The sequence below is a fragment of the Seriola dumerili genome, unplaced genomic scaffold (genome assembly GCF_002260705.1).
Source record: "Seriola dumerili isolate Sdu_G_001 unplaced genomic scaffold, Sdu_1.0 BDQW01000199.1, whole genome shotgun sequence".
NCBI lineage: Eukaryota > Metazoa > Chordata > Actinopteri > Carangiformes > Carangidae > Seriola > Seriola dumerili.
In genome coordinates this window covers 1,163,322-1,186,659 of record NW_019174454.1, presented here as the reverse complement: position 1 = coordinate 1,186,659, position 23,338 = coordinate 1,163,322, and the positions used below count along the sequence as shown (strand labels likewise).

General features: G+C 39.6%; 1 protein-coding gene across 1 annotated transcript; it reads left to right on the top strand.

Annotated features, from left to right (window-relative positions):
* The first annotated feature begins 605 nt into the window (after window positions 1-605).
* On the top strand, window positions 606-14,700 carry ppp2r1b (protein phosphatase 2 scaffold subunit Abeta). The gene is made up of 15 exons (XM_022753806.1): window positions 606-745; window positions 1,417-1,507; window positions 1,640-1,740; window positions 2,283-2,515; window positions 2,693-2,840; window positions 2,970-3,125; window positions 5,831-5,945; window positions 6,093-6,163; window positions 7,902-8,036; window positions 9,467-9,640; window positions 9,828-9,888; window positions 12,172-12,326; window positions 12,524-12,666; window positions 12,796-12,887; window positions 13,005-14,700. The coding sequence occupies exons 1-15, from the start codon at window positions 668-670 to the stop codon at window positions 13,019-13,021; spliced, it is 1,770 nt and encodes a 589-aa protein (XP_022609527.1). The 5' UTR covers window positions 606-667; the 3' UTR covers window positions 13,022-14,700.
* Window positions 14,701-23,338: the final 8,638 nt, after the last annotated feature.

Below are 23,338 nucleotides of genomic sequence, written 5' to 3'. Positions count from 1 at the left end.
ACTCTTTATTTTTTCTTAAACCTACATACAGTTTCTATTTTCATTCTATTTTAATTTAGATTCTTTGTTTTATTATACATTTTCCGTGTGTAGCATGTACTAAGGTCTACCACTGATTTTCACTGTACACTTATGTGTTGTAAAATTACAATAAAGTTGAGTCAGTTATGCCTCATAAATTATATACGCTGCATAAGATAATATTTTCGATTTTTTATTCATTGCAAATAGTCTAGTCATCTAAGCTAAGCGAAAAATTAAGAAAGCATTTTAGTCACATGAAAACTCGCATTTCTCTATCTCCCTTGAATCAGTATCTTATCTACGTATTTGCTTGCACAGTAAAATTACAAATATTATAAAAAATATCTTATTTCATTTCTGTCATGGGGTGACTTTATTGAACACTTTGCTGATTTGTATGTCATTAAACGTTTTGTTTATCTAACTACTTTTATTTTTCATCAAGTATTTCGTTTGTTTTATTTCATCTTTAATGACGTAGCCTGTTGACCGAGGGTTGTTTATGGACAGGTTTGTCGGTGGTTCCTTGAAGGCAACAACAGCGCGGCATAGAAGGAGGGAGGGCCCTGCAGCCGCTGTTCTCTGGCAGAAACCCCGTAGTGCAGCACAGCAGCGCCATTCGGTAACTGCAACAGTATCCAAAATGGCAGGAGCTGATGGAGACGACTCTCTCTACCCTATCGCCGTTCTTATTGATGAACTGCGAAATGAGGATGTTCAGGTAGTAACAACATTTTCGGTTTTTATTGCCATTTATATTTTACAGCTAAATAAGATGAATTTTGACATATTAGTAAGTGTGATAGCTAACTAGCAAATATGCTAGGTGACGTTCCCGGCCAAGGCCTATCAGGAATTTTCTGCCGGGCGCACCCTGTTTCACCAAACTAGCTGGTTGTTTGTCAGCATTTACGACGTTAATGGTCAATCTGGAGTGTCGTTTATTATAATTTTCTTCAGACCGTTGCTTAAATCAGCTGAACTATGAATGTAATAAAATGAATTGGGTAAGACGAGCCAAGCCAACCGGGTCATTGGTTTAGCTCGCTAATAGCTAGCAGTGTGCTAGCGAAGTGCCTAGCGTTACAGTTAGCAATCACAACAACAGGGCGTTCAAGGCCGCAGTGGGCAGAGCTCACTGTTGTTAGCTTTTTATTCCTTGCAAATTAATGCAAAACTAGCGTTTCATTTCAGCCACATAGTTCGCATCGCTATTTGAAACGCTGGTTAACTTACGTAAGATATTAATGACGCGAGCCGTAGCCTAGTTAGTAACAAATACTTTCTGGTAATTTCTATATGGGGTAGCAAAGTGTAATGATGCGTATTAATTGACACTGGATATTAAATGTGCTTTTAACTCAGTTAACGTTGTGTCCATTTTGTGTCTAGTTACGACTGAACAGCATCAAAAAACTGTCCACAATTGCTCTGGCCCTTGGAGTAGAGAGGACTCGCACTGAACTCCTTCCCTTCCTCACAGGTAATTAAATGAATCACCTTGACCATAAAACAGAAACACCTGATGTCTGACACAATCAGCATGACCTCAGTGTTGCATTTTAAGAACTTAAATTCTTTCAGACGTTTCACAAGTCTTTTTGTCACCTTTTAGACACTATCTATGATGAAGACGAAGTGCTCCTGGCCTTGGCTGAGCAGCTTGGAAATTTCACTATGTTGGTGGGAGGGCCTGAGTATGTCCACTGTCTCCTGGTAAGTTTAGTGGCATCCAAGTTACTGGAGGGTTTATGTACATATATGTTTACTATGGAGATATTTCGCCTTGCTTTTAGTCAGATAAAGAAAACCTTAAAAGTCCTGTGAGAAGTCGCTGTTTTCAACAACCATGTTTATTGTAATTGTTGAATGTGTTATGTAATGCAAGGATACAACTTTTGTGTGTGTATAGTAGCTTATAAAGTTTGTTGGCAGCAGCATAACCTGTGAGGCCAATTGTAAACACAGACAACTGTAATTGCTTTGAAATTTAATTATACTACTATGGTTAGATTAGACTACTAAAGTCTTCCAACCATAAATACACTATAATGCCCATCTATAGATTACTCAAACCTAAAATATTGTAACATTACTGATGGAAAATGTTAAATATTTGTGTATTGAGTATTGTCCTTTACCTTTTTAAATAAAACTTTTTGAAGTATCCAAATCTACATAAACATCATAATTTCTTGTATGTGTGAGTACTTGCAGAACCATTTCCCTCTGTAACCTGGTCCGTTCTTAATACACAGCCTCCTCTGGAGAGCCTAGCTACAGTGGAAGAAACGGTAGTCAGAGACAAAGCTGTGGAGTCACTGCGGAAGATCTCTCAGGAGCACTCTCCAGTTGACCTGGAGGTCCATTTTGAGCCTTTGGTCAAGCGGCTGGCCAGTGGTGACTGGTTCACTTCTCGCACATCTGCCTGTGGCCTCTTTAGTGTCTGTTATCCCCGTGTCTCCAGCACTGTCAAGGCTGAGATCCGTCAGTAAGTGGCTTCTTAAAAAAGGGAAACAATTTTAGAGTGCTCTAAATCCTTATTTGAAGTTATGTATGATGACATGTAATTTAATGTAGACATGAGGTAATTGCTTTAGGCTTCTAATCTGGTTTTGTTCTGCAGTCACTTGTTTGTTTGATAAAATGTCTGTGGTTTTATCTCTAGGCATTTTCGCACCTTGTGTTCAGATGACACTCCTATGGTGCGTCGTGCTGCAGCATCTAAACTGGGGGAGTTTGCTAAAGTCCTGGAGCTCGATTATGTAAAAAGTGACATTATTTCCCTCTTCACTGCTCTGGCTTCTGATGAGCAGGTATGAGCACTTGTATTCCTTCCTTTCAACCTAAACTGCTGTTGCACTGTGTGTAATACTGTGTCCTCTAAGTCCTTGGCATTTAAACCCAGGGATGGGCAAACTGATCCCAATACCTTTTTCCATTAGGACTCAGTCCGGCTGCTTGCAGTGGAGGCTTGTGTCAGCATTGCCACACTGCTGCCTCAGGAGGACCTGGAGACCTTGGTGATGCCAACCCTGCGCCAGGCTGCAGAGGACAAGTCCTGGAGGGTCCGCTACATGGTGGCTGACAAGTTCTCTGAGGTAGGCAGCTGACTTCTTTCCTTCTTGTCTTCCTTCACCGTGGTTAAATGTATAATCGGCAAAAATAATTAAATAAAGTCCTATTGATTCATTTATCTTGTCCAGTTACTGAGAACTGCTCCAACAATATTGATATCTGCAGATTGCAAAAAGGTTTAATGCCAGGATTCATATTCTCCTGCATGCATAGATGCATGCTTCAAGTCAGAGAGGACATTATGTTTGAATATGTGAGCATATTTTACTAACCAGGATGGTAAAGGTAAAATACCGCTTAAGGATTCAGTGATAACTCTGTTATTTAGCAAGTACTTCCTGAGTGAACTTGCGCAAATTTCACAGAATTTTTTTTGCTTTTATGTAGTTGTGTGTGGTTTTGCTCATGCACGTTCTTTTCAGTAAGATTATTGCTCACATTTTGGCCAATGTGGGGGATTTTTTTTTTGCATCCTGATAAGTTTCGTAGGGCAAGAAAGACGGTGGCTGTGCATGAGTGGGAGAGTGAGGAAACTAAACTAAACTAATATAACTTTATTTGGTACAAATTGTAATGTCTTTCAGAGCTGTAGAAATGATGTGTATCACATTACACTTGCAGACTCATGCAAATTCAAACATGAATTCGCTGGTGCACATCATACACTAGCTTCCTGTATATACACGTTTTTTTTTTTACATTGGAGCTATGTCTTGACAAACAGCTGCTGTGCTCTGACTGCACACAGCATCTTGCATGTCCATTGAAGTTCGTGGCTTTGTGCACTGTGGTAACTCGACAAAAGACACGTGAAGCTTTGACTTATTGGAAATTAGCCTGCTAGCTAAAGAATGATACAGTTTAAAGTAGATTTGAAGTAGTCATTTTTGACCTTTTGACAGAATTTAAGCTTATTGGTTCCCCCTGCTTTATAATCTTTGTTCTATGCTGGTCAAAATGTGTTCCAGACCTCTCAACTGGATCCATAGAGGTGAAATTGTAAGTGAAACTCATCTGGCTATTGGTCTGAACATAGCTAGATGGGTATGAACAAAAACATTTCCTAAACAGCCAGTTCTTCTTTAATCTTAGCTAAGATGATGCAGTAAGACCTGCTTGTATTCTCATCCATCCAAAAATTGATAACTTAACTTAACTAAGTAGATGAGGATTGAAAGTCCTCTAAATGGTCATCCCTCTGCCTGACAGCACATTATTGAAATTCAGTTAATCTAATCCATTTAACAAAAAATCTTTCCCCAAAGCATGTCATTTTCTTAATATGTTGTTGGAATTTGTTCAGGGCTTAAAGTATTCTGGCACCGTGCCGGATCTCCAGCTCCGCTGTGAGAAAAAAAAAGAAAAGTCAATACACTTGGGAATTTGTTGTGGATGCGGTTTATCATGTTCGAGGTAATAAAGTTCACCTACCAATGGTACGAGAGGAACGCAACTCTCGCTCTCAACCTAACCAGACAGTGAATCTAACCAACTTTACTAGCCAATCAGAAACAGAGCGGGGTGGGTCTTGGCAACACTGGCAGTGTAGGATCTAGCGGCTTGAAGGAGCTGGGCGCTTGTTTCTGCACGGTGGGCTCGAGGAAGCGACTATATGCCACTAGCGGTAAAAAGTGCTCTCTCGTCATGAATTGGACCTTGGTCATAAAGCTGCTGTCCACGCACTTCAACATACAACTACGTTACAGAGAGCAACAGTTACGGTTGACACTCAGTCTTCAATGACTGACCATGTCTGCGATCAAAAAATACATGTGTGCACATTCATTGCTGAACATGATCTGTCTTTCACAATTTCTTTGTTTACAACCCAAAAAGAATGATAGTGGCTTTCCTGATTTCACTTTAAGCACTTCAATGTTACTGTATTTTTTTTTATCTTCAATATTTATTTATTTTCCATAATTTATTTATTTCCCATAATCTGTTTTTCAGAAGGAAACACGTAAACGTTGCTGTAGTATTGCAGTACTGTTTACAGTTGTCTTTTACATTGCACATACTTTTATAGAGAATAGAGAAAAATTGTGCCAAGCACAAATTGTATAGTGCAAATCTTTTTTCTAAATTATAATTATCCAGAAGTTTTTCAAAGTTGCTCCTACTTTAGAGCTGTTAAACTGTTACTGTTGACATAACATAACATGAACTGAAATTCAACAAACTAAGTCAAATGACTAGGTTGTAAAACCATCTCACCATTATTTTTATCTCAATTATCAGCAATTAAAAAGCAATTCAACTCAATAAAAGCTCGAAGCAGAAAATGCAGTGCATAACATTGCAGGAAATAAGACCAGATGTCACAACAGCAATATGATTTATAAGACAGCCAGAAAATAGAGTTTAGTGTAGTTACCCAATATACTGGGAAATCATGGCATTTGTATGTCATGTGAAATTTTAAATAGATACAAGATCTCTCTGGGGGTGAACAAAGATAGAGTCTGTGAGCCAAAGATTCTGGGCTGATTTCTGTAGTCCTGTCTTTCTTTGAAGGGCTTACATAAGGGTGGCATAGCCTTAACCCCCCCCCCAGGTAGGTATAAAAATGAACATTTCAGTCGTAATGGTGGTTACATCACTTGTCTTTCATTACCCCCTTTTTATTTTTTATTTTGAGCTAAAAGCCATAATGTCTTTTTGTTTTGATATTTTCCCCACATAGTTGATTGGATATTGAGACGCCTTACTTTCTCTCTGAATGTAGCTCCAGAAAGCAGTGGGGCCAGAGATCACCAAGAACGATCTGGTACCGGCCTTCCAGAATCTTCTGAAGGACTGTGAAGCTGAGGTCCGCGCTGCTGCAGCCAACAAAGTCAAAGGTTGGTACACGAGTATGCATTGATTAATCAAAGTCTCGATATCTGAAGAAGGTGAATTGCATGTGGTTAAATTGAGAAACTTGTTTCAGCTTTTTGTCCAGTCTGTTTGATATTTTCTTGACAATGTACTCTTATTCTTTTTGTTAGAATTCTGTGAGAACCTCCCAGAGGATAATCGAGAGCAAATCATCATGACTCACATTCTGCCCTGCGTCAAGGTAAAATAAACTTTTCTGTCTGCCACATTGACATTTCTGCTGTGCTTCACTTCTCGGTTGAACAAAGAACATTTTGATTTGCTGAGTGTTACTAAGCATGGAAAAGAACTTGAGGCCTATCTTTTTATAGTCTTCCCCAAAGCATTAAAGCAGACATGTGGTGTTGTGACATCCGCTGTAATGAAAACTTTTTTCTTTTCTTTTTTTTTTTTTTTTTTTTTTTTTTTTTTTTTTGCAGCCTGGGTCTTTTGTATTGCTGGCCATTAAAACCCAGTTATCAATATCTAACATGTGGTAATGAGTCAGAAAGAACAAGCGTTAGAAGTGGTCAAAATATATATATATTTTTTTTTAACTCGGCATTATGTGAATGACTCATGAAACTGAAAGTTTGTCTACAAATGTCTATTATACAATTGTCAGTTGCATAAAGAAATGATGTGCTCTTGACCTGAATTATAGCACTGGGAAGCTGCTCTGTAAATGTTGAATACACTTTTACAAAGCAGTTTTAATACATTTTCACATTAGCCATAATTTTTATTTTCTGTGATAAAACTAGTTTACAAGCTGTATATTGCTTGTCCTACTAGACTCTGACATTATTTCCCAGATACTCCACAGATCTCAGTAATTGGTTAGAAAATGTTTGAACTGGCCAAAACTATTAAAATAAGAATTTGAACTAAATTGTAGATAAAAATCTTTGAACAAGATGTTGGATGAAACAGTTGATTGGTGATATTTTCAAGTATAGAAATATTTCCAGTTCTGTATAATGATGACCGCTTTGTTTGCTTTTGATCAGAGTAAACCATAAAACCCATAAAAAGGAGAAATATTCTGACTACAGCCTGTAGAGATAGTAGAACTTTAGATATCCAAAGATGGCCACTAACATAACCCCAACCATAAATGGCTTGTTTTGTGGGGTGTTTGCAAAATACAATGAGTAAGTTAATGTGTCCATGTGCCAGTGTTGCTCAGATTTTGAACAGCAGGTGGCACTGTTGTTGTTTATTCAACAATAAATTCAGTGGAAGCGCTGCTGATGAGAAAATTTTATATCATTGCCAGTTGATTATTTTTAATTCCCTAATGGTCGTGCCAGTACAGATTCCTGGCTATATAGACTATTAGTTACAAGAGGTACAGATCAGTGTCACATGGCGTCATTGTGCTTATCCTGTCAACAGTCGAACAAAGCTATACAGGTAGTAACAAACCGCCACACAACCGTAGAAAGCTGTAAATAAATATGATGGTAACTTAAAAATATACATAACTTGTGATAACATAGCTTAGAAGCTACTACAGAGTACTAATGGATGTGTATTTTGCAGCAAAACTGAAATTGATTTCTTTAGTTCTACAATGACTTGATGATTCAGAATTTCTACTAAAAGCTTCGATGTAATATTGGCTTGATCAGTTGTGCTTGAACATGACAGGGTAATAGGCATTTCACTGTCCTTTGTATATTGTGCCATTTCTGTTTCTGTCTACATTATATTTGAAGTTATTCCACCTACAGTAGTTAACTGCAATGACTGTTTGTCTGCACTAGTATTAAGTCCACTTTGCTGTGTATTTACACACACAGTCAATTATAGCCTCTTTCTCTGTAGTGTGTTGTGAATATGACTCAAAGCAGTAGTCCTGAAGTTTATTTACATATTTTCTGTCTTATTTGTTTTTACTGATCTATCTGTCTCCTATGTGTCCCATCCCTGACCAGGAACTTGTTTCAGACACCAACCAGCATGTGAAGTCAGCTCTGGCCTCAGTCATTATGGGACTTTCGACCATCCTGGGCAAGGACAACACAATAGAGCACTTACTGCCTCTCTTCCTGGCTCAGCTCAAGGACGAGGTAAAGGAAATGCAGACTTGTAATCATAGCCCTCAATTTCTCTTTCATATTTTACACAGCTGGCTTTGGAAATTCTCAAGCCAGTGCTTGGTTTGATATCATTCACAACAAAAGTTTCCTGTGAAATGTCTGAGTTTGACGAACTTCCTTAGCCTTAAGTGATCAGCATGTCTGAGACCGGGTAAAGCCACTTAGCTGCAGCTACCAGATGTACCTGGATGCCACCTGGCTGGGTGGGAGGATGATTCATGCAGTTTGCAACCAAACTGAGACCTTACAATTAGAAGACTGAATAGCTGTGTCTAGACGGAAGCATAATGAAAAGCTGGACTCAGTCTAACCATATAAGTTATTGCTTGATGTGTATTGATTATATGTACAGTAGTAAATGTAGGTATTTGCTGGTTAAAGTATGTTGAGCAAGGCTATGGTTCCAGCTGGTCATGTAGTATTTAGTTTTATAATGAAATGGGACACATACTTTAATCAGTCTGTCTGCTTTGCATTTCATTTATTTTCCTTATTGTCAGTATTAAACATCCTTTTGAAATGATTTGCTCCTGGAGCTGTTACTGTAATAAAAATTGTTTTATGAATATGAGTTAAGTTACAAAGGGCTGGGTTTTAGCTGATGAATGTCCTTGTACATTCTTGTTCTAACTTAACACATTCATCTAGAACAACAATAGCCCAGTCACATCTCAGTGAGCACATTTCCATGACATTAATTTGCCCATTGAGACCAGACATGAGTTTGGCAGGATAGACACAAAGGTATATAAATGTTTTGAAAAGCTTAAGGCTGTCAGTTCTTCCACTGCTTTCCATAGTCCTATTTAAAGATGGCCCCATTCCCTCACAGCACAAAATACAAGACCAAAAGTGTCTAATTAGATTACAGTCCAAACTGACAGTTTTGACTTGCAGATTTCAATAATTCAAGGTGCATCTATGTAAGGACAGTTTTTTTTTTTTTTTTTTTTTTTTTTTTTTTTGTTAAAGGGAACAGGATGGAGAATGTTCTGCAGACATGTCATTCACTCAAGAGCTGAATTATTTGTTGTCAACGTCCCCTTATCAGCTGCTACTCTTAAAAAAAAAAGCCAGTGTGTCAAATCATTGTGCAGTTTCGAACTTCTGGTTTTTGGAGTATGTCTGTGAAAAGTTTTGCTTCACTGTTTCTGTTGCTAATATTCTGTCCAATTTTAAAAACTAGATCTCCATCTAAAGGTCTTAGATACAAACCTGGGTTACATTATTCTAGATAAAACTACCTGGAAGTCTATTTTGTTTAGGCCGGCTTAAGTGGCTTGGCCAAAGCCCAGAAATATATCAAGTTTATGAGATAAAGGTTTTGTTTAATATTGGAATACTGTGATGGAGGCTGCTGCCATAAGCTTAATTTGTACATCTTAATTTTTCTGTCACAGTGCCCTGAGGTGCGTCTCAACATCATCTCCAACCTAGACTGTGTGAATGAAGTGATTGGCATCCGTCAGCTCTCCCAGTCACTGCTGCCAGCCATTGTGGAGCTGGCTGAGGATGCAAAGTGGAGGGTCCGTCTTGCCATCATAGAGTACATGCCCCTGTTGGCAGGGCAGCTGGTGAGTCATGGAGTCTAGGAAGACGGCTGAAACCCATATAAAATGTGCTTTAACGGTCTTTCTAATTAGTACCTTGCATAGACCCAGAAATCTTAGTGATATGTAGACAAACAGACTTTATCAGACCTGATTTGACTGTAGACATTCAGGAAATGGCTCTAATTACGCTGTGTCTTTGTTTCTTCAGGGAGTGGAATTCTTTGATGAGAAGCTCAACACTCTTTGTATGGCCTGGCTTATTGACCATGGTAAGGTACTCATATTAAATCTTTCCAAAAAGTTATGTACAACATGATCAAATGTCATGCCTCAAAACAGTTATTTATAAGAAGATGCTTACGTTAGCAGCTTTTTTGGTCATATATTTTTATTCTATAAATACAGATTTTGTCCCAAATATTGTCTTCTGTTCTAGTTTTACGTATGTTCTTATAACACCATAACCTCCCAAAAACCACGAAAGTCCCTCTTTCCTACATTTTCCAGTTGGACAAATTATATTCACTTTGGCTCTTGGGGCCCTGCAGCAGCCTGTAACACCTTAATGATGCACAACCCCTTTTTTGATGGACCTCACATAAGACTCCTGCTCTGTTTCCTCATTTTCCATTACACACATAAGCAAGGTTTCATTAAAGCATCACAGCTCTTACTCACCTGAGCCTGGACAGTCAACAGATGGGTCTCCGCTTACCACTCTGATACTGTATTATTACCAGAACAAAGAGAGCCTAGGGTGGAAGGGAAGAGATTGATCAGCAAAGAGGGTGGGGGTAGGGGTGCACAAATAATCGAAATATAACTGAAACCCCAACATGGCCGCTGCAAAAAATCTCAGGAGCTGCAAGAGGTAAAATGTGTCACAACATTGTTGTGCATTGTTAGCACAATAAGTGTGGTGGTGCTACAGAGATGCCCCAGCCTATAAATCATATTCTCCAGTTGTAAAGGAACAAGTTTGTATGGTACAGGACCCAACAAATATATCATCATTTAAAAAAATTAAAAAAAAAATTCTTCAGTGAAAATGAAATGACCAATCCAAATGAAATTGCAATCACAATAGCTGCCTAAATAAACGTAATATGATTTTTTTTTGCATATCACCCCTAGGTGGGGTTGACAACCCCTTTAACTCCATATACAGTATACTGTAGCTATAAGTCGGGAAGGAGCAATGTCTTAAGACAACTATATCCTGCAGTACAGTGGATTTGACAAGTTGTCATCAGAATTTGTGTCACTGGAGTCTGAAATTGTCACAGTGGGGTAGTCAAGCGACTCTGTTTCACTCTTTCATACTTTCTGTATGTATCGCTGAACCTGCTTAGTTTAACCTTGTTCTTGAAGGCAGCACCCAGCAATTAATGCAGTGTATTTATACTGGAGTTAATGGCGTTAAAAATCCCACTTGTGTCTCTGTGGTTGAGTTATATCTGAGCAGGTTTGCTCTGTGCTCTTCTCTCTTCCCAGCACTGTTTTGTGAGGCAGTCACCCATATTCAAATTCTGGAAGAGCTGTGTAACCATCGAACACACCCTGCTCCATTTTATAATCTCAGACATTGTCTTTTGCATAAATTTTTCACTCAGAGTATATAGTGTTCTCTTCACATCGAGTTTTCCAATTAGAGAGACACATTCGCTATTGAGGACAAAAGGCCAGCTGGGTTACATCATTGGAATGCTGCTGGTGCGAGTTTCTGTATGTACGTGTGTGTGTGTGTGGGGGGGGTGGGGGGGGGGTTAAGGCTATGCCACCCTTATGTAAGCCCTTCAAAGAAAGACAGGACTACAGAAATCAGCCCAGAATCTTTGGCTCACAGACTCTATCTTTGTTCACCCCCAGAGAGATCTTGTATCTATTTAAAATTTCACATGACATACAAATGCCATGATTTCCCAGTATATTGGGTAACTACACTAAACTCTATTTTCTGGCTGTCTTATAAATCATATTGCTGTTGTGACATCTGGTCTTATTTCCTGCAATGTTATGCACTGCATTTTCTGCTTCGAGCTTTTATTGAGTTGAATTGCTTTTTAATTGCTGATAATTGAGATAAAAATAATGGTGAGATGGTTTTACAACGTTTCATCTTTGCATGACTGCCCATTTAATTCAAATTTCTTGTAGCATATTTTTGTTTTTAATGCTCAGGTGTAATAATTCAAGTCACAGGTTCCCTACATTGTACAATTGAGAAATTCTAGTTTTTGTCAGATAATTTTAGTGTTAAATCAAAAAACTCTAACCTAAGACACTTGGTGCAGAAGAAGAAAAACTCAAATAGGGTGAAAAATGGAGAAACTTCAGAAAAGCAACAGAGGACTAAAATAGCACCAAATAGCATAGTTACAATGTGGACAATCAGAATGACAATATTATAGCTGTAAACATACATGAAGCATTTCATTGAGCAACATGCAAGTGTTGCCTTGAGTCACTTGATCTCTCCACTGGTGAGAGCTGGAAAGAGACAAAACTGGATCACATCATTCACACAGAATGCTTTCACGATAATTTTCTAGTGTATGCCATCCGCGAGGCAGCCACCTGTAATCTCATGAAGCTGGTGGAGAAGTTTGGAGCTGAGTGGGCTCAGAACACCATTGTGCCCAAAGTGCTGGGCATGGCCAACGACCCCAATTATCTCCACAGGATGACCACTCTGTTCTGCATCAATGTGAGTCAACAGTGTCATTTCCCATAAGCTTGCTCTCATGTTTAGTTCCTCAAAGTTAGTTTGAGGGTTTTAATGTCCAGTTAATGTGACACATTTTATGTACTATTTATAGTTTGTCTGAAACTATTAGTTCCCTTTTTGAAAAACATTTGCTCATTATTGCTACATGTCATTCACTAATGTTACATGTGTTTCAGGCTTTGTCAGAGGCATGTGGCCAGGATATCACCACTAAGCAGATGCTACCAGTGGTTCTCAAGATGTCCAATGACCAAGTGGCCAACGTGCGTTTCAATGTGGCCAAGTCCCTTCAGAAGATTGGACCTGTCCTTGACAGCAAGTATGTTGTCGTTGTAATTGCAAAATTGGATGTTTTCTATCTTCAGTGACAAAAATGTACTCTCGAACTAAAATCTAGAAACCACACTGACATTTTGTTTATAATTCTTGTCCTCTCTTTGTCCCAAAGTGCCCTTCAAACAGAGGTGAAGCCAGTGCTAGAGAAGCTGGCCTCAGACACAGACATGGATGTTAAGTACTTTGCCCAGGAGGCTATCAGTGGTAAGCATTTCTTTTTCTGCTATTGTGTACAAACTGAATGCCGTGAATCATATCTGATGCGTGTAAAGCGTAACAATATAGTAAAAAAAGTATTATTGTTTTCTCCTTTTTACACAGTGCTGGCCCTAGCGTAACCAACCCAACTTGGCTAAACCAGACAACCACCCTAAACAACAACACAAACACTTTTACAAGATATTTATTGATGTTCAGGAACAACTGGTAAATGTATAGAGAAAGCTGTTAACAATTGTTTTATCCTTTTTTCCTTTTTATTTTTTACTGTCCAATGGTAGTCCATGTCCAGGCATAGCACAGGCTTCTTTGTTAACTTTCCTCGGCTGTGAATGGGTGCTTTAACAAAGGCAAAGTATGATGAAATTACATTGCGTGGTGCATGCTGACCAATGTGCTACTGTACTAGCTAGGCATCGCTAACCAGAACCCCTCTCACATTCCTCCCTTTTTACATCCTTGGCCACTGTTGTACTTTAGCCAGAGTCATTGCAGCACACCACATGTCTACGTTCGCTACCTAGCACCAAGAGCGGTGCTTGCTCTCTGTGATGCTGCACTTTTCCTCTCAGTGCAAGACACAAACTTTGAGCAGCAGATGGAGCAACAAGCTGTTTGTTTTGCTGAGCTTCCTCTCAAATCGGCCGTTTGATAGCTTTTCCCAGAGACACTGGTGTGGCTCTCCAGAGAAGTGATTGAAAGGTCTGTGCAGGTCTAGTAGGCTGTCCGTCTTTTACACCAGAGCAAACCTGTTGTGTCTCCTAAATGCCTCACAGGATTGTTCGGTACAAAGCATGGACAAAGAAATAATGAGGGTGTCCATTACTGCATGTAATCTGAACTTTCAATGATTGCATGTACTAATCAATCTAAACTAGTGTTCTTTCCCAACTCTGTCTACCAGACTGCCCTGCCCCTCTGCACTGTTTGTTCTCTGCAGCAACACAGATTGAATTGGTCAAACAAATGAATTACCCCGACACAGTGTAATAGGGACCAGCTCAATCGTAAAGTGTTGCTCATAATTATCCCTCCTCCAAATCCTCAGTGATTTTGTTGATGTGCATGGGTGGGAAGTAGTAGTCAGTTGTGACTTTCTGCAATATGTTCTCGGCATTGCTCTTAATCTTTGTGCCAATGACTTTGTTAAGCAGTGGTGTTTTCTTTTAGTATGCCAGGGTAAACAGTTTTCACCTGTCCTGTTCTGTAAAGAGACATTATTGTTGTTTTCTGTAAGGGACTCTTTATTCCTTGAACGTTAATAGGATGGTAAATCTAAATTGACTACAGCTATGAGGGCCATTGGGATTAACAAAACCATGGCACTCCTTGTGTCCTAGAGCCACCCAGTTTTCCTTTAAATCCGTGCCACGTCCTCCACTGTACATGAGATTTAAAAGCATAGGGTCAGTGAGCATTAAGGCCTTTTGCTTACAAATCTCTACACGATGGAGAACAAGTGCATGCTTTCAACGAAAGTGGGATGGGGGGCACGGAGCATGTGTACGTAAGGCTGCATAATGTTTTATTATGGGGTGGGAGCTGGGGTGGTTATGGGCGGGTTGAATAAATGTATCGTCTGTGTTGATAAAAGAAACTTTTGTCTTTCCCTGAACTCCTCTCGCTGTTCCCTTCTCCCCCACACCCTCCTGCCCTCTCATTTTGTTCTCTTGAATAAACCTTGATTGTTGATTGTCCTGTATCACAAAGACTGTGCTTTTATTTTTATTTTGAATTCTCTCCACAATTGGGATGCTGTACTACTGTATCTTCATCTGAATAAAGTAACTCAAAGGAATGGGTGTAGCCTGCTTTTATAATTGGTCTCTGCTTAAATACATCAAGGCCTCTCTAATTGCCAATTTGCCACATTGCAAGCAACAGGAAACGACTCTAATAAAACAGCCACTTTATTAGAATATGTATAATGAATTTGAATCATTAGTGAAATATACAATGCCTGCAAACAGTATTGACATTAAATCACATTGTGATACTAAACTAACATAATTAAAGTAGATAACTGCATATTGTTTTAAGTTTACAATTCAGTCTGATGTTATTAAGATGAACTCTGGCTTCCTCCCTCAGTCAAAAGAAATGCAGGTTTAGGTTAATTGGTGACTGAAAAGTGCCCATTTGTGTGAATGTGAGTGTGACTGGTTATTTGTCTCTATATGTCAGCCCTGTGATAGAATGGTGACCTGTCCAGGGTGTACCCCGCCCTTGCCGTTAGGGCAACACTAACCCTTAAATGTAATTTTATATATATAATTTTATATTATATATTATATATATATATATATATAAAATTAAGGAGAATGTATGTGCTGTTGAAATTTTCCAACTGAAACAGTTGAAATGTTTTAATACTGAAACAAATGAGTCAAAGCAGTTAGTAAAAGAAGCTGGCAAGCGTTGAGTCAAGCTTGAAGTATCAGGTGATGTGATTGAGCTGTAAATTAAGTTGAAATGTGATCAGTGAACTCAGATTAACCCTCACTAAAAGAATAAAAGATGTAAGCAATGGAAATATCAGTTGTGTGTGCAGTTAAAGCAGTGGAATCTGCTTTTTCCCATTACCTTTGCTACAGAATGACAGTACAAATAAAACTATTCACCCTCTTCACTTCCATAGTCTGCACATGTAAACACTGCAAGTTTATCCTATTATTTGCAAAAAACTGCTCAAGCTCCGTCAAGCTGCTTGATGACCGTGAGTGCACAACAATTTTTAAGTCCTGCCAAAAATTCCTGATTGGCTAGAGGTCTGGTCTTGGCCGCTGTAGGGCTTGACATTGTTTTGAAGCCATTCCTGTGTAGCCTTGGCTTTATGTAGCCTCATTTTCTTGCTGGATAACAAATCGACCCAGTCACAGTTGTGTTGCAGACCGCAGCAGGTTTCCCTTGAGGATTTCTCTTGTCTTGTAAGGCGTTCATTCTCTCTCCAGTCTTCACAAACCTTCAAGGGCCTGCTGCAGCCAAGCATCCCCAAAGCAGGATAATGCCACCCTGAGGCTTCTTGATAGGTATGATGCATTTCTGGTGATGTGCTTTCAGAAAAAATTGTTTATTGCGATGCAAGAAAAGGTTGAATTTGGTCTCGCTGGAGTGACTGTCAAAGTATTTCAGTATCAAAAAAAGCCTAATTATGTCTTTTGTGATGTCAAACCTGAAGTCTATTTATCTTTAATTGTCTTTATAGGCTTTCAAACAATGTCCTTTAAGACATAAAGTATAGCCTCTCAGCATCTAAACGACTCAAGGAAATGTGGGATTAATTTCACATGTTCCTGGTGTCATGTTTGGTCCGCTCTGACCTGGTAGGCAGCTGCTGTGGAGATGAAAGCGTGGGTCCTCCGGGCTGTTTTGGCTGTAGGGAACCATGCAGAGCAGGGCAGGATCTGCACCTGACACCTGGCCCTCACCCTGACTACTGCTGAGGAGAGGAACGCTGCAAAACAAGGGTTGAGCTGTGAATGGATATTTGTCTCTCTCGAGTTTGAGTGTATGAAAAACTTTTCTTTTTTTCTACCTAAGTTTTCGAGGTCACCACATTAACGTTGTACTCCTTTTTTTTTTTTTTACTATATGCAGCAGGTCTTACATGCACCATCATTTTTGTTAATTCCAAATGAGCAATCAACAGAGAGGATTAAAGGCAATAAATCACATGGCAGAGATCTTTATGAGAATCTCGACCATCCTTTTTAATCTCCTCAAATCTCCCATCAGCCCTCCTTGGAGCCGTGTGTCGTCCCAGTCCTCCCACCCAGCCCTTTGACTGTGTAGTTCCTTGCCAGAGCACATTATGCACGTACACCATAATGCACAGGTTGGCGTAGCTGCTGTGTGTCAGCACATTCTGCTACTGTGAGACCACCTTGAGAGCTGTGTAGACTATAGCAGCTTCAAGGCAGGATATGCTTTTAAAGCAATGGTGTGAAGCAGGAGGAGGATTGATGGCAGATGGAACCTTTGAGACTGATAACAAAACTAAACCACACGTTGGACTTTCCCTCAAGTTTGCCAAACGACAAAAAAGATTTTTTTTTTTTTTTTAAGCTGGTGATCTAAACACAGAGGAACATGCCAAGCTTTGAACTGTAATTTTTCCAACAACCGAAAATCTTCATTAAAACACGATTACTTGAGGACGAGGGCCAATCTGCCCCCTAAATCCGCTTGAGTTCATGAGGCAGTAATGAAACAGCAGAAACCTATTTCTTTCTATTTAGATCCTGTTATTTGGGGGGATTTTCAGCAGCCAGAGCCCTTGACAGCGCTGAGAGCCCTGACGTCAATGCAGCTGCCTCCCAGGACTGTGTCATTTATAATGAAAGGAGTCAAGCAAAGCCCCCACACAGCATGGCACACACACACACATGCAGTGAGGTCAGATGCTCTCAGGGTGACAAATGACAAACATCAGTCAGGGAGAAGAGGAGCGTTGGCCCGCTCATTTTCCTTAAGTCACCTTGTCGCTTCAGCCCCCCCACCCCCTTCCTCCTCTTATTCTATCATCTCTCAGCGATGCAGCAGTGGTTTATCAACTGTGCAAACTTCTTCTCTAGATAGTATCAAGAGCTAACACGAAAGATTGCTCAAGCCAAGAGTGTGAGACCTCTTGGCCCGGCTGCAACATGCAGCCCGGAGCCTGCAGGAGCTGATTTTTCCAGGCACTACTGGGTCATCTGTACTGGGATTTCTGACTCTGTCCATCTGCTGGCCAGCATGTTTTGAGCTTGTATTCACAGACAAGGGACTGAAGCTGAATAATGGGGGACACATGCGTATGAGTGCAGTACGACCTTCAGTGAAGACCTGGTTTCATATAAGAAAATCTTTGTTCCACTGGTAAACCTCACACACACACACACACACACACACACCATGCAGGGCTACAGCGTTTACGTCAGACTCACTTGCTTCAAAGCCTGTACTGCTGTGCTGGGCTTTGCATTTTTAAATTTTGTGTGTGTGTGTGTATTGCATTGTGAATATCACAGAAAAGGTGCAGCTTGTTACAAAAGTTGATTTTTTTCCCTCTGCATTCAGAGCTTGAGCATTTGTCTCTGAGTCTTTTTTTTGTGCAGCTAATCCTGAACAGTGCTGTGATCTCCTGCTCTAAAAGACGCAGTAGGATGTTGTCATCCACCCTCCCCCAGTTGTCATGGTAACCATTGATGTCATTATAGTATACTTTGGCCTGATGAGTGAATAGGCCTCTGATATTGTGATATTTTATTGAAAGCAAAAAAAAAAAAAAAAAAAGATTACCGCTATCTGTCCTCGTATCAGCTTTCTTTTCTTTGTCTCGTCCCCCAAGAGTGTCAGTGACAGACAGCCTGCTGGAGGTCTCAGCAGCAGACAGTGCCACTGAATACATACTATAAATAACTCCCTTTAAGTGGAAAACACTGGCGTCTTTAAGGGAAATTTGCGCACTTTTCAAATATGGAATTTAAGTGTTAAAATACCCTTTGCATGTTATCTGGTGGTGGTATTTTTTTCTCTCATAGCAAGAGGCTTTGAGCAGAAAGGAGAAGGAGTTTTTATGTATTTATTTATTTTTTATTCTTCAAAGCAAAGCTCATGGGTAGATCCCAATTTAAAGCTACTGTCTGGCAGCTCCTCGTGCAGAGTCAAATTTACTTTGCATTAAAGGCAACAGATGCAAAACGCGAGGCTACATCGACTGAAATCTGATCAGTATTGAGAAGTTTCATACAGGCATGGACACGTGTGACCCATCCCATGTTTCATGACTATCAGTTTGGCTCAGCAGTATCAACCAGGTGTCGTGTACATGGTCTGATCCCAGGAAAAGAAGTGAGACACTGGTTTCCATGAACAGAATAATGACCCCCCCCCACCCCACCCTCCTCTCTTCTCTCTCACCTTCCTCTGGTGGTGTATTAGTGGGATTAGCTGTTCTCTGTCTGAGTGGGCTGATTGGATTGACGTGTTCTCTCTACATGATCCTTTCCACACAGGAGAGACAGACCTCTGCTCTCAGGCTGCATTCTGAAGCCCTTTCATTTCCTCGTGCCACATTTTGCTCTGACTGTATTTACAGGCTGCAACTTGTAACCTTTTTCTCAGATGTGTTGTTGAGGTCAGTCAATCAGAGCTCAGCTCAGGACAGGCCCTCTTCACTGGAGATGCACTTTGCTATCTGAAAAGGTGTCACGAGTTTTACGTAGTTTAATAAATATTGACAAGCGATTGCCATGGAGACGGACTGAACGTGATGTCAGATCAGTGATCTCAGGCACTGGTCAGGGCTTGAGTTCTTATCAGTGGTGATGAATTATTCAGCCCGTCCCCCCGCCTGTTAACACAGAGTATAAAAGAGTTCTGCAAAATGCTGCAGTGGCTCACAGCTGCTCGTACAAAACAGGAGTGGAGTGTGAGTTTGTTGTCTGGGTGACGTGTGCAGTGTCTTCCACACGACCACACGTTTTGTATATAAAGTGGATATGTCAGAGACACAGAGTGAAAGGGTCAGTTTGCCCAAATCCCCTATTCTCACATAAATTGTTGGTTTTATTTGCTCTGGGTTTGAAATACCCTTCTCTGAGGTTTCTGCCTTCACCCCAAAACAGAATTTTATATGTGGTGCTCTCTGCAGTAAAAAGTTACATTTAAAAAAAAGTCTACCAAAAAAACAGGACAGGACTACTGTAGAAACTGTTATAGATAGTGTGCTTTATGGATCCAGAGTAACAGCTACTGGGGCTTATTGTTTTTTTTTTGATTTTCATATTTAATACCATGTCTCCACTTAGTTTAAATGAAGAATTTGACTTTTCTCCTTTCCTGTAACAACATGTGAAACATTTATATTTTACCTTTGCTATGACGGTGGGATAGCATAGCATTATGTCCATCCACGAATGATTCATTTGTGTAAGCAAATTTGATTGCCTCAGGGCCCTCTTGCAGAATTGCGATGATGGCAGAAATCTCAGATGCATATCTCAAAACATGACCAATAAAACTGAAACTATCAGCATAATTAGAAACCACTTAGTGGGGAAATATATTTTCCTGACCCAGACCTTTAATGTCATGTGAACACAAAAGAGCGTTAGATCTAATTTGTCTAGTTAGCAAAAACCCTTTAGAAACACGTGAATGATTTAAATTAGGTGATAAGTCTCTTGTTGTAGGGTTGGATGTGTCTGAATCGACATTTTGTGTTAATAGTTTGGCTTTATGTAAATTTGCCTCTGCCACTATCCCAACAGCACTTGAAAATGACTCAGCACATTTTGTTCTATTGTCTTCTCAATGATTAGTCAGACCAGGTGGTAGAGTTTATTGCTTCAGAGTAATTCTGTCCAGCTATGCTGTCATTACTAACAGGTAAACATATCCCCTTTCCAATTGGTTCTCTGACTGCCTTCACATCATTGTTCCTTTGTTATGTGTGGAGAACTACACACATAGTTGTCTACCTTCATTTCATGACCGGAACCTAGAACTGTGACATTCTTGACCCTGTCAACAAAAGCTGTAGTTGGTAGATTAAGTCCAGCATTAGAGGATAGAAAATATTTAAATGATATAACTCAAGCAGTCCCCTAGTTTCTGCTGAGTTGACCGGCTCGGGCGCTTTAGTTCTGGTTGAAATGATTACAGGATCAGCAATGACTCAACAGTTTATATGAAGCACTTAGTGTGATTCATTTTTCCAGGTCATTAACCCACGCCTACATCGTGCAGTCCTGGGGTTCTGTCAGTCGGCTGCAGTTTGAAGTTACAGGACAACTGGATAATGTGGAGAATTTAGCAGAGTGCGTGGTAGAAAGTACTTAAGTGTCAGTTCAGTAACCATGTTTCAATAACCATTCATTTTTAAATATAGTGAAAAAAAAAGAGAAGAAAAACACCCACAATGTCATTCTGTTCAATAAACCTTTTTTAATCTCAACAGCAAGTTAGCTTATGTGTGGTCAACATCAATGAAGGTAAATATAAAACTGGATTTCTATTGATAGATTGATGTTTTTGTTTTATCAGCAGGAGGTGAAATTATGATACTTGGAAACACGTCCACTAGAATCTTCATGACTTTAGTCTTCAACTAGAGAAATATTGCTATAATACTTTTAAATGGCATACACTGATTGACCAACAAGAAAAAGCACAGTAGAGAAGCTGACAAAGAAGCTCCAAAACTCCACACGGTGGGTCGTACAGGGAAACTTCTGAGGGACTTTGGTTTTGTACCTTTGTAAAACCTGGCTCTACTTAACTTTCGGGAAAAAAAAAAAAAATACAGAAAAGAAAAAACAAAATCCAAAATAATAAAATAAATGATAAAAGGGTCCAACCCGAAATAATGGCGCTATTCAAAATCTTAGTTTAGATTGAAAATACGAAAAGTAAAAGGCACACTGAACACTATTCACGTTCAACACAAAATTCACCTCGGTGCAACTTGAGCGAGCACTGAAGATTCACTAAACCCCTAATCTGTACAAAGAACACTCATCGTTAACTGAAAAGTGTTACTCTTTCTTGGATCAAAATCAACAATCAGATAAAGTCTTACTATGTCTGGTCTTTCTTTGAAAGAAATTTGTTTTGTGTCCATTATTGGTGGGGAAGAAAGAGGAGAAAGGTGTTTCCTATAGATTGCGGTGCGTTTCATCTGCCAGGAAACGGCAGAGCAATACAAACCCTTTTCCAACTCCACCACAATCACCTCCTCCTCTCTCGCTACATCTCTTCTTCCCCTCGTTGTCAAAGTGCTCCAGTATTCAACTTTCACAGATCATCCTGCAGCTGTTCTAGTCTGACCACTGACAAAATGAGAGAAAACAATCATCAAAATATTCACCTAAAAGCGAAATCCACCCCCTAATACTCATACACTGTCATGTATTAACGAAGTAATATAGTTTCATGTTGAACACTTCCTGTTTTCGAAAGGACATTTTCAACATCTCACAGAAACTGGGTGTAATCTTATTCCTGTCAATAAATGTGGGTGTATGAGCATATAAACATACTGCTAGCTAACTAGTTTGTAAATTTTAGGGTGGAACTATTAATGAAGTCACAAGACCTGTTTTGCAACATGTCTTGTGGCTGCAGTGCACTCTGGTCCACAGAGGCCATTGTTGCTGTTGTTAGTGTCTGTGACTGATAAATGTCAGAGCTACAAGGTGACTTACTGAGCTTTTGCTCTTACATCCAGAGGGACTGACAGGGAAACTTGGTGTTTCACAGATGTGTTAAATTCCAGAAATGCCTCAATGTTATATACGTTATTCATTTAGATACTCAACATATGGTTTGTCATTTTTTTTTTAACACAAAAGTACCGGAAAGTGACAGAAATATGCCAGTTTTTTGTCTTAAACTAAATATGTTTGGAGTTTGGACTGTTGCTTGGACAAACCAACCAATCTAAATATGAGAAATTATTAGTAATTTTACAGGCCAAACAATGTATTGAGGAAGGAAATAAGGAATATAATAAGGAAATAACCAGCAGATAATTCCATCATTAGTTGCATCCTTCATCTCTTGAGAAACAGTGTTAAAAGCATTTTAGGGTGGATTCTTCCTTTAAGTCTTGCACAGGACTGCAACTACAGTTGGTCCACATTTTCTAGCCACCATTAAAGACTATTAACTGCCGCTATAAAGACTCCTAGTCAAACCACATCTGCACTTTACTGATGGTGAAGATATCTCAGTCTTGTCCACGAACAGAGTGACTGCCTTGTCTGAGAGTGAATCTGACCACAAACACTACACTTTAACCACTGACCACTGAAGGTCACGCAGTCTGGCAGATGGTCACAGTCCAATAATCTCATCTCAACCCTCTGACGCTCGCCATCCTGTTATTCCAATGAAAACTTGTTTTCTTTAAATCAACATCATCTGTCAGAGAAGATACATCTGTGCACTTCAAGTAGATTGAACACAGTCTTAAGTGCTGTTGGAGGAAAAAAAAAAAAATCTCTCATCCTGTTGCTGGCTTGCTGTCAGTCAAAGAGTGGTGGTGAGCCAATAGTCAAAATCCAGGTGACGGATGATGTTCTGCTGGTCTTTGTCTCACAGCAGCCCCAATGTCAGAGAGGAAACATTCTTTCATTACATCTAATGCAGGGAATCTTGAAGGGGTCATTCCATTATTATAAACACGATTCGTCATTAAACCAACACAGAGGCATAACTGGAGCACTGAATGATGTAAACCAGAATTTATCTAAAAGCTACATCTGTGCACTGAGGGAAAAGCACAGTTTGTGTTATTTCAAATCAAGGCGTCAATACAGTGTTTGTTTTTTTCAGTAATGACGACATGATGTGGTGGATGTAGAAAAATTTGAAGTCTGAATTGTACACACACACACAAACACACACACACACACACACACACACACACACACACACACACACACACACAC